At 41.2% G+C, this 18,395-nt stretch overlaps 1 protein-coding gene across 1 annotated transcript in view; it reads left to right on the top strand.

The window, feature by feature from the left end:
* The first annotated feature begins 878 nt into the window (after nucleotides 1–878).
* LOC132822644 (cadherin-22-like) overlaps nucleotides 879–18,395 on the top strand; it is a 725,287-nt gene continuing 707,770 nt past the window's right edge. Inside the window, exon 1 of the mRNA XM_060835890.1 lies at nucleotides 879–995. Within this exon, the coding sequence (XP_060691873.1) occupies nucleotides 879–995 (117 nt within the window). The remainder of the gene's footprint in view (nucleotides 996–18,395) is intronic.

Genomic DNA, 18,395 nt, shown 5'->3' with positions numbered 1-18,395 from the left:
TACCACATCCACAAGCATCCACTCCCACCACCACTGATGCTCAGTAGCAGCAGTGTATACCATCTGCAAGATGCACCATAGAAATTCACCAAAGATCCTCATACTATGTCTTCCAAACCCACAACCACTTCCTTCCAAAAAGACAAGGTCAGCAGATATATGGAAACCCTACTACTTGCAAGTTCCCCTCGAAGCCACTCATTATCCTGACTTGGAAATATATCACTGTTCCTTCACTATCGCTGGGTGAAAATCCTGGAATTCCCTCCCTAATGGCATTGTGGGTCAACCTATAGCATGAGAACTGCAGTGGTTTGAGAAGGCAGTTCACCACAACCTTCTCAAGGGTAACAAGGGACAGGCAATAAATACTGGCCCAGCCAATTGATAGCCGCATCCCATGAATGAATAAGACATTAAACTCATTAAAATCTTAGTTTATAAGCATCAGTCAAAACATTGGGATACTACTTAACTTCATTGCCAATTAAGTACTTTTGTGATTACTGTATTATAGATATGGATTGACTATTATTAATGAGCTGTAGTTCAGTTATTCCATCTTATGGTGTCTATTGTTATTTTTTCAGGTTCCCTGTTAAGCCTAAGGACAAGCAGCTTGAGAAGTGAAAGCTATCACTCAGAAATTCAGAGTCTGATTTTCAATTTGCACCAACGATTAATGAGACTTTTAAGGATCCACTTTCTGATGGGCACAGTGTGCAGCTATCGACTTACCTGAACACTTATAGGTTGACACACGACTGGGTAAAATGGTCAACCACGCTTCTCTGTGGCTCACGTCAGTGGTTTTGTGTGTTCTGTGTTACTGTGGAACCAACTCCACCCAGAAGAGTTTACAACATCGAAAATGGAAGATGGAACAATCAAAAGCAAGCTTAGTAACCCATCGGCGTGTAAAACGTGGCTGGGTGTGGAACCAGTTCTTCATTGTGGAGGAGTACACTGGAACAGAGCCACTCTATGTTGGAAAGGTGAGGTTAACCTGTAAGACTTTCTTTTGTTTTTCAAGTGATTGGTGCCAGTTGACAGGAAGCTGCTGAATTTTACTTAAAAGCAGATATCTACTGATTTTTCTGCCATCTTTGAACCTTTTTTGTAAAATTGTAGAACTGCACAAGTCAGAATAATCTCAAGATGTGCTGCAAAATGAATAGTATTAGTTATTAATATTCACTGAAACTGACCATTTTCTTCACCTGTTTTAATTGCAAGTTCTGGATTGCTTGTCCAGTGACACTGATGACAAATTACCCACCTCCCCACCCCCAATGTAAAACTGAGTTATTTTCAATATTTTTTTTCTGTCCAGTCCAGTTGAAAAACAACAAGACTGGGTCCAAACTCTTCAATCTCACCTCTGAATGGAGAGGATGATTACTGAGTTAGGTGTAAAATTGACATTTTACCCAATCACTCAGGTTTCCCACAGAGTGAGAAATGATTCCTGAGCCATGTTACAAAGGGATAGTTGAGTCCACTAATTGCTCAGGATGGTGGAGAAAATGAAACACTTCTCTTGTTACCATAAGTGCAGTGAGCTCTACATAGATCGGAGTTTGGTCTAAGGTACAATATCACATCAGATAATTCTTCAACCAGGGACAAGGGGAATCAATGAAAATTTCCATATACAATATCATTTTAGACCAACATCATTGACCTTTCAAACGAAGGTCAGGAATGCTTCTTTCTCAATAAACAAAACTTAATTTGATATTGGAGCTTGATGGTCTGCTGTGAGATTATCGTAATTACAGACAAGGATGGAGAATTTAACATACAACAGCTCGCAAGGGAAAATTGTTTTAGTTAGCAGAAAGAACAGAAGATGGTGGCAAAGTTAAACAGTATGTCTAGGATTAAGAAAGCCAGAAGATGCATGTAGACACAACTTGATATATCACGTATCAGGTAGGACACAGAAGGAGACCATTTGTTGTGTTAGATTTTCTAAGCGTGACCTTTCAGCAATAGAACTCAGAAACTACAATAGTGAGGAATCAACACTATATGATGTCCTGGCTATATCATTGCTCTACATTGAGAATATGTCAGTGATTTACATAACACCAAACTGTAAGCCTGCTTCAGCTCATCTGCTGCTGAAACCCTTTTGTTAGCTCCTACGCAACTATTCCAATGTATTTCCAGCTGATCTTCCCACCCTCTGTCAAGCTGCTGCCATCCAGTACTCAGCTGCCTTTTGCTACCACAGGTCCCTGGGCAAAATTCCCCAATTTGTTACTGTTTCAAATGAATTCCCCCGACTTGTTAAGCTTCTGGAGGAGGACGAATGAACTCTCCTTCTTTAGTCATCTTCTCCCTCAGCTGGCTTTAGCAACATTAGTTTAAGGTAGATCCCCTGTGGATACATTTCTCTGACCCAAATGAACTTGGAGCCAATTGAACCAGGTTTCCTTGAATCAACATAAACAGTAAGTTTATCAATTGTTTAAATTGAAAAGAATTAGTGATGCAATACACATGCCCAAAGATTAAAAATAAGAGGAAAGTATATAAAGATAAAAGTGAAAAGAAAGCAGATATACCAATTAGACTTTGAATTGTTTGGAAAGAGCGAATCATTGAATAATTGCAGGAATCATACCGGTGGCTTTAAGGTTGGTAGTTGAATTAGTTTTTTTTTGAGATTCCAGGTTTTGCAGTTTGTTTGAAGTACCTTTCTCCAGAATTCTTTCTGAACTGGCTTCCAGCTTCAGAGTGAGAGAAGGTCTTCCTTCACCTACAAAACCGAGGGAACAGGAAACCGTTTCTTGACTGTGACTTTCACTGCATGCCAATGCTGAAACCCAGGTAGGTACACACAAGAGGTCTTACTTGCCTACTCCAGTAGAGTTGAAACTGACTTTTTAACTTTCTCTATATATACTGGAGGGTAAAATTACAAGAGGTTTTTTTTTTCTCTGCAGAGGAGGGTGAGATAGTCAGGCTTCACACATCTCTTCTTGTTCAGCATCTCTGTTTGAGGTTTCCCTGACATTTTGGGAGCAATAACATTACTGAAAACAAAAATAGTACTAGCTTGTTCTCTGCCCACAGTTGCTGCCAGACCTATTATGATTTCCAGCACTTTTTCTTCCCTGACAATGTAGATGTGTGATACTCCATAGGCTTCACCCAGAACTTTACAAGCAGTCATGACTTTAAATATACATTTTTCCCATTGCAGCCTTCCTTTAAAAGCAACACAGTTTGGAATTTTTTCAGCTCTGATCTCCAGCATCTGCAGTCCTCACTTTCTCCTGAAATAAATCATGATGTCTTGAAAATAGTCAATGTTACAGAAAATAAGGTGCTGGAGATCTTGACATGCACAAAGGTAGATAAATCTTGGAACCCGATCACGTGTTTCCTAGAACTTTGTGGGAAGCAAGTAAAGAGATTGCTGGGCCCCTTGCTGAGATATTTGGATCATTGACAGCCACGGGTTAGGTGCTGGAAGACTGGAGGTTGGCTAATGAGATGCCATTATTAAAGAAAGGCTGTAAAGAAAAGACAGGGAACTATAGACTGGTAAGTTGTTGGAGGGGATTCTGAGGGACAGGATTTACATGTATTTGAGAGGGAAAAGACTTATATAGGATAGTCAACATGGTTTTGTGTGTGGGAAATTGTCTATATGGACTTCAACAAAAAAAGATTCCGCATAGTAGAATGATTAGTAAGGTTAGATTACACGGGATCCAGAGGGAGTCAGCACATTGGATACAAAATTGGCTTGAAGATAGGAGACAAAAGATGATGGTAGAGGGTTGCTTTTTGAGCTGAAGACCTATGACCAGCAATGTGCCCAAAGAATCAATACTGAGTCCACTGTTTCTCATGATTTATATGAATGATTTGAATGTGAATATAGGAGGCATGATTAAGTTTGCAGATGACACCAAAATATGTGTTGAAGTGGATAGTGGAGAAGATTATCTCAGATACAATGGGACCTTGATCAGATGGGCCAATGGGCTGAGGAGTAGCAGACGGAGTTTTAATCATAGAATCCTCACAGTGTGGAAACTGGTCATTTCACTCAACAAGTCCATACCGATCCTCTGAAGAATAGCCACCCAGACCCAATCCCCTACCCTCTTACTCTACATTTACCCCTAACTAATGCACGTAACCTGCACATCCCTGAACACTATGGGGAACTTAGCATAGCCAATTCACCTAAGCTGCACATCTTTGGGCCATGGGAGGAAACTGGAGCACGCGGAGGAAACACGTGCCGACACGGGGAGAATGTGTAAACTCCACACAGATAGTCGCCCAAAGCTGGAATCAAAGCCGGGTCCCTGGCACTGTGAGGTAGCAGTGCGGACCACTCAGCCACCATAGTGAAATTTAATTAGATAAGTGTGAGGTGTTGCATTTTGGTAAGGCAAATCAGGGCAGGACTTATACAGTCAATGGTAGGGCTCTGGGGAGTGTTGCCAAACAAAGAGACCAGGGACACAGATAATACTTCCTTGCAAGTGGCATCAGAGGTAAACAGGGAAATGAAGAAAGCATTTGGTACGTTTGCTTTCATTGATCATAACATTGAGCTTAGGATTTGGGGCATCATGTTTTGGCTGTACAGGACATTGGTGAGGCCACTTTTAGGATACAGCCTTCAATTCTGATCTGCCTATGATAGGAAAGATATTGTTAAACTTGAAAGGGTGCAGAAAAGATTTACAAAAATATTGCCAGGAGTACAGGCTTTGAGATACAGGGTGAGGTTGAATAGGTTGGAGCTTTTCTACGTCGGGTGTCGAAGACTGAGGAGTGACTTTATGGAAGTTTATAAAATCATGAAGGGCATGGATAGTGTAAATAGACAAGATTTTTTTCTTGGTTGGGAGCGTCCAGAACTTGAGGGCCCATGTTTAAAGTGAGAGGGGAAAGATGAAAAGGACCTCAAGGATGACTGCAGGGTGTTTTGTATATGGAATGAGCTGCTAGAGGAAGCAATGTAGGCAGGTTTGTTACAATTACAACATCTAAAAGGCATCTGGATAGGTATATGAATAAGTGGATATGGGTCAAATGCTGGCAAATGGGACTAGGTCAGATTGGGATGTTTGGTCAGTGCGGACGAGTTGGACTGAAGGGTCTGTTTTTGTGCTGTATGACTCTCTTCTTTGACTCCAGGAATAGTAGGGTTTGATTTCCATCACATTACTCCAGAGTGTCATGGCCACAGCTAAAACAGATGTGACTTTCCAAAGATCCCCTCTTTTCCCTTACTGTCCCCAAGAGAGTGCAACATGTTTTCAGGTCTGGCCTCAGGAATGGTGAGAGGATGGGAAACCTCAGTCAGAGGTCATCTGACTGGTCAAGAACCCGACAGATTCAGAACCGAAGAAATTGCAAAATTTAATATTAGCTTGAGAGAAGTGGTGCAGGCTGAAGGCACTGTGGAAAGAGCTTTGAAACAGTGTGGTTTTCAAATCACGACACTCTCTAACTCCAGGCTGTAGAAGAAATCTATTATGATCAAAGTGTATCAGGCTCCAGGCTGTGTGCTACTGGGAGTTGTACTAACATTTCCAGAACTAATTTCCATTTTCAAAGCTCAGTATTCATCACAGCCAGGAAACTTTCACCATAATCACTAAGGGCTGAATCAATGTAAGATGTCCAAACATCCTTTGGTATCTTCTCTTGCCCCAAGCATTCTACATCATTGAGGTTCACTTTCAATTAGTTTTGATGAATGTGATGCTGCGCTAGCAACAAGGCAATATTTGTTAAACTCCTGTTGCGAATGAAGCTGCAGCCTATTCACACAGTGAAACATTATGACCTAACTCAAGCCTCCCTCAATGTCGACAAGTTATTTATGCTCAGGTAAAGACCCTAGCAATGTCCTCCTCCCATATGTGGTTTAACCACAACAGATAAATAATTCATAATGTTATCATAATGATAACGCAGCAATCTGGACTCAATACGTTTCATGTCATTAAACTTTGCAGGATGTTTCACAGGAGTATTGCAAAACTCAATATGACCCTGAGTCACTGGGTGATTTACAGCTTTGTTGAAGATGTAGATTTTAAGCAACGTGAGTTAAAGATGTGAAAAAAAGTTTAGAAAAGGATATTTTGGTGCTCGAATCAGTTGAAGACTGTCACCAATTGTGGACGATTGAAATCTGAGATGATCAAAAGGCCAGAATAAAAGGACTGGAGGTATTATTTAAGGTTGTCATGATGGAGGGGATCACAGAGATAATGGCTAGGCCCTACAGGAATGAGCATTTGAGGCATTGTTCATCTGGGAGCTTAAGTGTGTCAGCAAGTCCTGGTGTGATTCAGTGAACAGGACTTTGTGTGAGTAAGAATATGGATGTCATGATATATCCAAGGAGCAAAGCAAGGAGCATCCTGAAGAAGGGCTTATGCCCAAAACGTCGATTCTCCTGCTCCTTGGATGCTGCCTGACCTGCTGTGCTTTTCCAGCAACACATTTTTCATCATTATTTATTTCCCCAAGTTCCTGAGCTTCCATGTTCTTCTACAATTCAAATAGTGACACAAAATACTTATTGGTATCTCACCTATCTCCTGTGGTTCCACACATGGACAGCCATATTGATTTTTAGGGGGCCCTATTCTCTCCCTAGTTACTCCTTTGCCCTTAACGTACTTCTAGAATCTCTTTGGATTCTCCTATCCCTATTTGTCAAAGAAATCTTTTAACTCTTTTAGCCCTCCTTATTTCCCTCTTAAATATAGTCCAACTATCCTTATACTCCTTTAGGGGATCCATTCAATCCCAGCTATAATGAGCAAATGTCTCCTTCTTTTTCTTGACCAGAGCCTCAATTTCTCTTGTCATCAGCAGTCCCTAAACCTAACAGCTTTGCCATTCACACTGACAGGAACATATTGTTTCTGAACTCGCATTACCTCATTTTTAATGACCTCCTACTTACCATACATCCCTTTACCTGCAAGTAGGCTCCCCAATCAACTTTTGAAAGTTCTTGTCTAATACCATCAAAACTGGCCTTACTCCAATTTAGTACTTTAACTTTTTGAACAATTCTATCCTTTTCCATAACTATTTTAAAACTGATAGAATTATGATCACTTGCCCTGAAGTGCTCCTCCACTGACATGTCACTCACTTATTTAACTTCTCAACAGAAGGTCAAATATTGCTCCTTCTCAAGCAGGTACACCTACATATTTAGTGAGAAGCTTTTCTGATACACATTTAACAAATTCATCCCCATCCAAGCCCTTCATACCATGACAGTCCTAGTCACTTGTGTGAAGGTTCAATGAATCTGCCACAAATCCCAATTGCCTCTAAGAGACAGCTATCCACAAAGCCGACCAGTTTGCTTGAATAACAAAATAAAATAACTATGATACTGTTAATGTTAACCAAATTTAATGTTAAACACACACACACCTGCCCAAATGAACACATTATGAATGGAGGGAAAAAAATGTTGAACGACATCAATGCTCTGCATCAGATGTGTTAGTTCCACAATACTTTTCCATTCTTCAATGATCAGTCTGTAGTTTATTGGCTTATTTGAACTGTGACAATGCTGTCACTTTAAAAGGTTATTTTGTCATTTTTTTTATGAAGACAGGTTTTAAGGCAGAAGTGCTGAACCGGTAACTGAAGATGACTCGTGTAAATGACTTGTGAGCCCTTGAGGTTTTGTTTACCAGCCTGAGTAGGGGTGTGGCCAGCTCTCACAGATCCAGATGTCTGGGATTTGCTTTTTTACCAGTAACATCAGAAGCTCTTGAGGTCTCAAAAGAGTTGAAAGCTTCAGTGACTGTATCCTGGCTGCGACACTCTCTGAATATTCTCAATGTTTTTTTCCTCCTGGATTGGAGAACTGAATGTGAGAATCTGTGTCTGAATTTGGCTTTTTTCTCAGCATTGTGTTCATGGGATGTTACTGTATTGGAACAGTTAATTAGTAATAGTTACTGTATCTGTTATTCGGCCAAGTTTTCCAATAGATAAGTTATTCCAAATTCCTCTTTTGTTTGCATTTTTAACTGTAGTGATTAAATAAATTTGCATGGTTTAACGCCAAATAGTTTGGCCAGTTGCTTTGCATCTGGAACACAACATCTCATCTCTACCTTTAATATAAGAAAAAGTTAGGGTCTAGGTTACCTTCTTAAAATGTTTTGATAAGATCTGTTCTAATCCAAAACAGGGTAATTTTTGTTGACTTTGAGTATTAGGGTTATTTCTTTCAGCATTTCAAAACATGCTTTTTCTGTATACAGAAAGAGATTTTCAGAACATTAAAGAAGCAACTTTACATAGAAGGGAAGAGAAAAAGATTAATTTTGGAAGTCCTCTTGCTCCTCTATCTGTGTCCTTCTCCTGCCATGATTAAACTGACCAATTAGAAACTTGATCCTACGCTGAGCTCTCCAGAACCTGCAAGGAATGGTGCCAATATGCTTGGACATCTCCAGGCCTATAACATCTCCAAAACATAACAGTGTTTCCTAGCTAGCATTTAGCTCCATCTGCTTTTCTAAGGAGTAGTTAATTCATTGTATCTTTTTCCCCTTGTAAGTAGTAACCATTTTTCTCATTTTCAATTTGCTGTCCAAAAAAAGGGCATCTTTTATATAACTCATTCCTGAAAATAAATGAAAAGCCATTATAAACTTGTTTTATTACAAGTTATATGGCGCATACATAACATGGAGGTGATAGCCTCATGATATTATCAGTAGACTATTAATTCCGAGACCAAGATAATGTTCTGAGTTCAAATCTCACCGTGGGAGATGACAAAATCTGAACTGAATGTTTAAAAATCTGTAAAAAGGAAACTGTTCTTCTTATGTGGTCTGACTGCAGACCCACAGCAAAGTGGTTGACTCTTAAGTGCCCTCTGAAATGGCCTAGCAAGTTGTTTACCTGTATCAGGGGAAAAAAGGAACTAAACTGGGGTGCTCACTGGGTACTGACCTAAGTGCCAGAAATGACAATGGCCAAAAAGTCCCCATCAATCCTGCAAAGTCCGCCTTACTAACATCTGGAGCAAGTGCCAAAATTATCACACATTGTTCTATGTGGGTGTGGTCTGTTGGAATAACATCTTCACAGACTTTCCTCACCACTGCCTCAGCGACATTTGGGAAATAGGTTTAGGTCCAATTTGCCCTGTTTTGCGGGGTCAATGCAGTCTGATCCAGGTTACCAAAGACTCCCATGAACTGTGACCAATGAAGGTGGACGTTTTCCATTTTGTTGACTGCACCTATTTAGTCCCCCCCACAATATTTACTCTCTACAAAGCCCTATCCATATGAGAAAGGATATTACCCACAATGATCCATGTGTTTGAGCCAGGACGTTGGAATCTCATCCCTCCCTGATGTAGGGCTGGCTTTCTTCCGCAAAGGTGGGTGTCGTAGGTCAGGGTGGATCATCTTCTGGATCTCCTTGAGTTGCTGGACGGTCTCCTTCCATGGGCCTTTACTGAGGGGGTGACTTCCAAGTTTATGATTTTATTCCCCTCACCTGGACCTTCCCAAATGTTCTGTGGCCTTTTGGCCCGAATCTGTACGACATCTTTGACCTTGCTGTTCTCGATAGGTTATCACTATTCGATGCTGTTTAATTTAGTTTGGTCAATTTTCTGTTTGGCTTGATTTCTCCGGACGTGAATAATTTAGGGTGTCCAACCTTGGGCCTGTAGTGGCTTGACCACAGCAGTCTCACTACTGATCGAGCTGGTCGGGCCCCAAAGAAAATAACTGCTAGACTGGGTTTGCCACAGATGGGATACCACAAGGTTTAGTGCTGGGATCGCAGCTGTTTACAGTGTACATTAATGATATAGATGAAGGTATTAACAGTATTATTAGCAAATTTGCTGATGACACAAAGCTGGGTGGCAAGGTGAAATATGAGGAGGATGTTATGAGAATTCAGGGTGACTTGGACATGCTAGATGCAGTTTAATGTGGATAAATGCGTGGTTATCCACTTTGGTGGCAAGAACAGGAAGGCAGATTACTATCTAAATGGAGTCAAGTTAGATAAAGGAACAGTACAGAGAGATCTGGGTGTTATGGTACATCAGTCAATGAAAGCAAGCATGCAGGTACACCAGGCAGTGAAGAAAGCTAATGGCATGCTCGCATTCATAACAAGTGGAAAGGAGCAAAGGGGTCCTTCTGCAGCTGTACAGGGCCCTAGTGAGACCGCACCTGGAGTATTGTGTGCAGTTTTGGTCTCCAAATTTGAGGAAGGACGTGCTGGCTATTGAGGAAGTGCAGTGTAGGTTCACGAGATCAATTCCCGGAATGGCGGGTCTATCGTATGTAGAAAGATTGGAGTGACTGGGCTTAACTTTCAAAGGATGAGAGGCAATCTGATTGAGACATGTAAGATTATTAAAGGATTGGACACTCTGGAGGCAGGAAGCATGTTTCCACTGATGGGTGAATCCTGAACCAGAGGACATAGTTTAAAAATAAGGGGTAGGCCATTTAGAATAGAGTTGAGGAGAATCTTCTTCACCCAGAGAGTGGTGGATATATGGAATGCTCTGCCCCAGAAGGCAGTGGAGGCCAAGTCTCTGGATACGTTCAAGAAAGAGATGGATAGCGCTCTTAAAGATAGTGGAATCATGGGTTATCGGGATAAGGCAGGAACAGAATATTGATTGTGGATGATCAGCCATGATCGTAATGAAAGGTGGTGCAGGGTGGATGGGCCGAATGGCTTACTCCTGCAGCTATTTTCTATTGTCTATTGTAAAGGAACCAACAAGAGAGAAAGACATACTTGATAACATCCTTAGCAATTTACCTGCTACAGATGCATCTGTCCATGACAGTATCGGTAAGAGTATCCACCGCACAGTCCTTGTGGTGATAAAGTACCACCTTCACAGTGAGAATGCTCTCCATTATGTTGTGTGGTACTATCACCATGCTAAATGGGACAGACTACAAGCAAATTGAGCAACTCAAAACTGGGCATCCATCAGCCGCAGTAGAATTGCACTCCCACACAATCTGTGACCTCATAACCTGTTATACCTCCAATTCTATCACTACCATCAACTCTAGTGCTGCACCCTTAGCCATAATGTTCCAGTTCTACTGTAACTCTGGTATCCAGACGACAATGTGGAAAATGAGCTGGACATAAAAGCAAGACAAATCCAACCTGATCAATTAACACCCCATTAGTCTACACTCGATCATCAGTAAAGTGAAAGAAATGGTCATTAGCAGTGCTATCATGCAGTACCTGCTCAGTGATTAACTGCTCAGTGATTAACTGCTCAGTGATGCCCTGTTTGGGTTCTGCCAGGGCAATACAGCTATGATCTCATTTTGTTCAAATATGGACAAAAGAGCTAAATTCCAGAGAAAATGAAGGCTGATATCAAGGCTACATTTGACCAAGTGTGGCAGCAAGGAGCCCGAGCAAAACTGGACTCAATGGGAATTGGGAGAAAGCTCTCCACTGGTTGGAGTCATGCCTGACACATAGGAAGATGGTCATGGTTGTTGAAGGTTAGTCAGCTCAGCTGCAGGATATCTCTGCAAGGGTTCCTCAGGGTAGTGTCTTCAGCCTAACTGTCTTCAACTACTTCATCAATGACCTTCCCCCCATCATAATGTCAGAAGTGGGGCTATTCACTGATGTTTGCCCAATGTTCAGTACCATTCACAACTCCTCAGATATTGAAGCAGGCCATGTCCAAATGCAGCTAGATTTAGACAATATCCAGGCTACAGGCTGACAAGTGGGAAGTAACATTCGCGTCACAGAAATGCCAGGATACAACCATTTCCAATAAAACACAATCAAACTATTGCATCTTAACATTCAATGGTGTTACCTTCAATGAATTCCCCACTGTAAAGATCTTGTAGGTTATCATTGGTCATAACCTGAACTGGACTAGCCGTATAAACACAATGGCTACAAGATCAGGGGCTAGGAAATCTGTAGCAAGGAACTCGCCTTCTGACTCCCCATACTAGTCCACCACCAACAAGGCATAAAATTAAAAATCAGGTTATGATTAGATTAGATTCCCTACAGTGTGGAAACAGGCCCTTTGGCCCAACAGGTCCACACTGACCGTCTGAAGAGTAACCCACCCAGACCTATTTCCCTCTGACTAATGCACCTAACACTATAGGCAATTTAGCATGACCAGTTCACCTGAACTGCATATCTTTGGACTGTGGGAGGAAACCGGAGCAAACCCACGCAGATACAGGGAGAATGTGCAAACTGCATACAGACAGTTGCCCGAGGCAGAGATCGAATCCGCGTCCCTGGTGCTGTGAGGCAACAGTGCTAACCACTGAGACACCATGACACCCCTGTTATAGTCCAACCTGTTATAGGCCAGCACGTTTACTTGGAAGCACTAGCTTTCGAAGCACTGATTCTTCATCAGGTGGTTGTAAAGCAGGATCAAAGACACAGAATTTATAGCAAGATTACAATGATACAATGATACATTGAACAAACCTAGACTGTAAAGTCTTTCAACTTTTAGAATGGGTTTGCAGAAGACACAAGAGAAGATGATGTACTTCCCACTTGCCCGGATGGATGTAGTTCCAATAACACTCAAAAAACTTGACACTTTCCAGGCCTGAGCAACTGGCTTGATTGGCACCACATCTACAAACATCTGCGCCCTCCACTGCTGATGCTCAGTAGCAGCAGAGTACTATCTACAAGGTGCACTGCAGGTATTCACCAAATATCTTTAGATAGCACATTCTAAACACACGGCCACTATCACCTCGACAAGCAAGAGCAGCAGATACATGGGAACACCACCACCTTTAACTTGGCCTCCAAGCCATTTACCACCCTGATTGGAAATATATCACCATTTGTTCCATGTCACTGGGTCAAAATCCTGGAATTCCCTCCCTAAGGGCATTGTGGGTCAACCTACAGCAGACCAACTGCAGCTACTTAGAAGGCAGCTCATTTCCTACTCTACACAGGCAACCAGGGCAAGCAATAAATACTGGCCCAGCCAGCAACACGCACGTCCCATGAGAAATTAAAAATACACAAAACCGTTAGCTATTCATCTCCATTCATTTCCTCTGCAGTATTTGAACATTTTCTTTTCATTTTTCTCTCAAATTCTCAACTTGTATCATATTCAATGTATCTGCTATTACATTATCTCTTCCAGGAATATGCATAATTTTTACACTGATTCATTGAATCAATAAGTTCCATCTGAACAATTTTGCATTTTGAGATCAAAATTTTCAACAAAAGCTAGGGGATTATAGTCAGTTCATTTTAATGTTCTTGGCAACTATGTCTGATTTAGACTTTGAAATGGTGAAGAGCCAATAATAATCCCAGAGAATGTTTTGTAACAAGATACACGTAACAATCAATAGTCATATCAAATGCTCCTCTATCTGATGCATGTCATACTGTTAAACATTTAGTTGTTCACAAATTTTCCTTTAGGTAAAGAAACCTGTGACCCCCTGGAGAGAACATGATTCCAGTTTCTCACTCTTGGTTGATTTATAATAATGGGGTGCTGTTAAATCCAACCCTGTCTTTACAGCAGAAGCTGTAAGTAAACAGCTGCAAGCAGGGATTGCAAGAGGAATGGGAACTTTGGTTGATTATCATTGTATTAGTTCAGACTGTCCAGGACCATTGTGGCATCACTCTCCATGCAGATTAGACCAGGGTCTGAATGTCACAGTACAACACCAAGTGATGCTCATTGAATCTTTGGAGAATCTTAAGCATGTGAAAATGCAGGAAATTGAATTGTTGACTTGATAATGTTAATCTTTGTCTAGATTCTGCCGTCTCTGATCCCAAGAGTCACTTGCAAAGAAAGTGTAAGAAATGTATACAGTTCTGGTTATCCTAATATGGGAGGGGTATTGCTAAATTGGAAAGGGTTTGGGAAGGATTTGCAAAGTTTTTGCTAGGAATGGCGGGTTCGAGTTATAAAGATAGATTGGGACGTTTTTCACTGGAGCATACGATGTTGAAGGGTGATCTTACAGAGGTTTATAAAATCATGAAGGGGCATAGATAAAATGAATAGCAAGGAGTGACACTGTGGCTCAGTGGTCATTGTTGCTGCCTCACTGCACCAGGGACCTGGATTTCATTCCAGCTTTGGGTAACTGTCTGAGTGGAGTTTGCACATGCTCCCTGTGTCTGCGTGGGTTTCCTCCGGGTGCTCTGGTTTCCTCCCACAGTCCAAAGGTGTGTGGGTCAGGTGAATTAGCCATGCAAAATTGCCTGTAGTGTTAGGCGCATTAGTCAGGATGAAATGGGTTTGGGTGGATTACTGTTTGGAGGGTCAGTGTAGAGTTATTGGGCCAAATGGCCTGTTTCCAGACAGTAGGCAATCTAATCTTTCTCCTAGGGTGGGGGAGTTCAAAACACAGGGGCATATTTTTAAGGAAAGGGGAGAAAGATTTAAAAAGGACATGTGGGGCATATTTTTGTTTTACACAGAAAGTAGCTCATATGTGGAACTGATACATGCAGGTACAGTCACATCACTTAAAAGAGACCTGGCTAAGGTCATGAACTGGAAAGATTTGGAGGGATATGGGCCAAGAGTTGGACATTGGTTAGACCACTTTTGGAATACTGCATTCAATTCTGGGGTCCCTGTTATAGGAAAGATGTTGTCAAACTTGAAAGAATTCAAAAGATTTACTAGTATGTTGCCAGGGATGGAAGGTTTGAGCTATAGGGAGATGCTGAATAAAGTGGGGATGTTTTTCCTGGAGCATTGGAAGCTGAGGGGTGACTTTCTATAAGTTGATAAAATCATGAGGAGCAGAGCCAAAGCATTTTTCCCAAATTAGAGGAGTCCAAAAATAGAGGGCATATGTTTAAGGTGAGAGGGGAAAGATTTAAAAGGAACCTAAGGGGCAACTTTGTCATGTAGAGGATGGGGGTGCATGTACGGATTCATTGCCAGAGGAAGTTGTGGGCTGGTATAAATCCAGCATTTAAGAGACATCTAGATGGGTATGTGAATAGGAGGGCTTAGAGGGGTATGGGCCAAATGCTTACAAATGGAACTAGATTAATTTAGGATCTCTGGTTGGCATGGAAGAGTTGGACTGAAGGGTCTATGTCCATGCTGTATAGCTCTGTTTATCTGTGCCTTCATTTTCACTATAGAATACTTCCTTCAACATGGTTTGAAATTCTTAGAAAAGTACCACACTGGCTTCTCTATTCCCAACTCATCATCTTGCAAGAAGACTGCGCCTGTCCCCAAGTAACTAGCATTAGTTAGAGTCATAGAATCAAACAGCATGGAAACAGATCCTTTAGACCAACCAGTGTATGCCGACCATAATTCTACTAGGTAACTATTAAACTGATCACTGCAACCCCTCCCCACCACACACCCCCTACCCCACTCCAGCTCCCCCATCCCCACACCAACCTCTGACACCTCTCACTTGAATTTGCAGTACTAAATGGAGGTGCCTGTAGTCCCACCTGCCTGCACTTGGTCCATATCCCTCAAAACATTTCCTATCCCGGTACTTATCTAAATATCTTTTAAACATTGTAATTGTGCCAGCATCCACCACTTCCTCAGGAAGTTGATTCCACACCTGAAGCACTCTCTGTGTGAAACAATTGCCTCTCAACACTTTTTAAAATCTTTCTCCACTCACTTTTAAAATATATCCCTTACTCTTGAAATTGCCCACCTTGGGGAAAAAGACATCTATACCTCTCATAATTTTGTAAACCTCGATAAGGTCACCTCTCAACCTCCTATGCTCCAGCCTCTCCCTATAACTCAAATACTCTCTACGACTCTATTTTGTCAAGTCGGGGCAGCCAACAGTTTTCACCCGAGGTCTTTTCCACTGTTTTAGGGACACTAACAGACATGTAAGGAGCTCAGCTACCTTAACACACTGAACATCCTGTTCTAGAATGTTTCATTTCAGACCTCTCACAAATTGCAACACTGACCTATACCATATTTGACATAATAGAATATTGTAAGAACAAGTATTTAAGAAATACTTATCATCCATTTGTATGTAATTTAGCCAATTTAATTTTAATTTGTTTTTAGCTCATTTATTGTGAGCTTAAAACAAACTGTAATATGAGAGCAATAACTGGATTCAAATGTAGATTTATTACAGAGACATTAAGGTTATACAATTTTCAATTTATTCATATCTCATTGCTTCAGTTCTCCCATTCTTTAATCTCTACATTCATTTTCTGGTCCATTATTTTGGGCAATATGCATTCTTAATAGTGTATCCTGTTCTTTCTGCTCCCCAGACATTGTCTACTTTTTTTTTAGATTTATTTTATAGATTGATGGCACCTCCATTTACTATTGCGAATTCAAGTGAGAGGTGTTAGAGGTTGGTATGGGGATGGGGGAGCTGGAGTGGGGTAGGGTGTGTGTGGTGGGGAGGGGTTGCGGGGATCAGTTTAATAGTTACCCAGGAGTTAAAACAGATGTTAATCCTGCTAACTTTTCTGGGGTAGCTGTTAAATTGTCAACTGGAACCTTTCCCAATCTTTAAGTATAACACAGACCTAGATGGTTCCTGATCCTGGGTAATTGCCTTCTGGAAGTTTCAAGTTCCAGAGCAATTTTCAGGGAATCAAATTGCTCTGGGACTTCAGCATGGCCACAGTGTACAACCCCTGTCCACACTGCAGAAATGACTCTCCTCCCATTGGAAGGTCTGGGCCTATTTCATGAAAACACAAGACATGGAAGCAGGAGTTGGTCATTCAACCTCTCTCGCTTTCCTTGCCATTCAACAGGTTCATGGCTGATCTCCTCCATGCCTCAACTCCACTTCCGTGCCAGTTCAGCACAGCCATCATCTCCCTGATAGTTCAAAAATCTATCTACCACCTTCTTTTGGTGATTTAGCCTCCACATCTCTCTGGGGTAGAGAATTCCAAACATTCACTGGTTTCTGGCTGTAGAAATTTTTAAATGAGTGTCCCATTAGTTTGTAACAATCTTGAATCTTATTTAAGATTCCTACCACTTTTGGAATCTTTTCATAAAGTCATGCAGATTGGAAACAAACCCTTCAATCCAACTTATCATACCAACCAGATATCCCAATGTGACCCAATTTCATTTGCCAGCATTTGGCTCATATCTTTAAACCCTTCCTATCTATATACTCACCCAGATGCCTTTTAAATGGTGTAATTGTATCTACATCCACCACTACCTCTGGCAGCTTGTCTGTACGCACACCACCCTGTGCATGAAAAAGTTACCCCTCAGATCCTTTTTAAATTTTCCCCTCTCACCTTAAACCAGTGTCCTTTAGTTTTGGAATTGTCAACCCTCCCTCCCCCCAACTAGGAAAAAGACTTTGGCTATTCAGCTTATCCACACCCCTCACAATCTTATAAACCTCTACAACATCCCCCCTCAGCCTCTGATACTCCAGGGAAAAATGCCCCAGCCTATTCACCCTCTCCCTCTTGCTGAAAACCTCCACTCCTGGGAATATCTTTGTAAATCTTTTCTGCACCCTCTCAAGTTTAACAACATGCTTCCTATAGGGTGACCAGGCTTGTACGCATTATTCCAAAAGTTGCCTCACCACTCAAGGAACTGTGCATCTCTACCCCTAAGTTTCTTTGTTTGGCAACACTCCACAGGGCCTTACCATTAACTGCATGAATGCTTTCCTGGTTGCCTTATCAAAATGCAACACCTCACATTTATCTAAATTAAACTCCATCTGCTGCTCCTCAGCCCATTGGCCCAACTGACAAGGTCCTGTTGTACTCTGAGATCTATGCATTTTTTATATAGTCATGATGACAACAAATAATTACACACTCTAGGTGTGTGCAGCTCTCACCAAAGGTCATCTCATGTTCAATAGAGTTACTAATTAACTATGATATGTTGTTTGCTTGACAGCAAGACAGGGAAATGTAATGAAACACCTTTTTGTGATGAGTAGCTAATTAATGATTACATTAAACAATGTGCATGGAATTCAGCAAAGGTTCATAGATTTTAGATTTCCACTGTAGGGTACTATCTTGTCTACTAACATGAGTGAACAGAACATTTATCTAATGAATATATTATGAAAGGAATTGGTTACTTTATTGTCTTTAAATGGTTACACTATAATTTTCAATGAATTCCCTCAATTTGTATTCTAGTTTATTTTGTTACAGTTGACTTTATAGTAAACATTGTTCTAGGATCTGATATTGCACAACTGATCATGGCGAGGTGTTGCTAATGCCTCTGATTGGAACATCATTGTGAACCTGCCATCTTTACTGACCAAGAATCTTCTTTTTGTATCTTTATACAT

This window comes from Hemiscyllium ocellatum, chromosome 15, assembly GCF_020745735.1.
Source record: "Hemiscyllium ocellatum isolate sHemOce1 chromosome 15, sHemOce1.pat.X.cur, whole genome shotgun sequence".
Lineage (NCBI taxonomy): Eukaryota > Metazoa > Chordata > Chondrichthyes > Orectolobiformes > Hemiscylliidae > Hemiscyllium > Hemiscyllium ocellatum.
The sequence above is the reverse complement of the archived record's forward strand: the minus strand, read 5'-3'. Positions and strand labels throughout refer to the sequence as shown.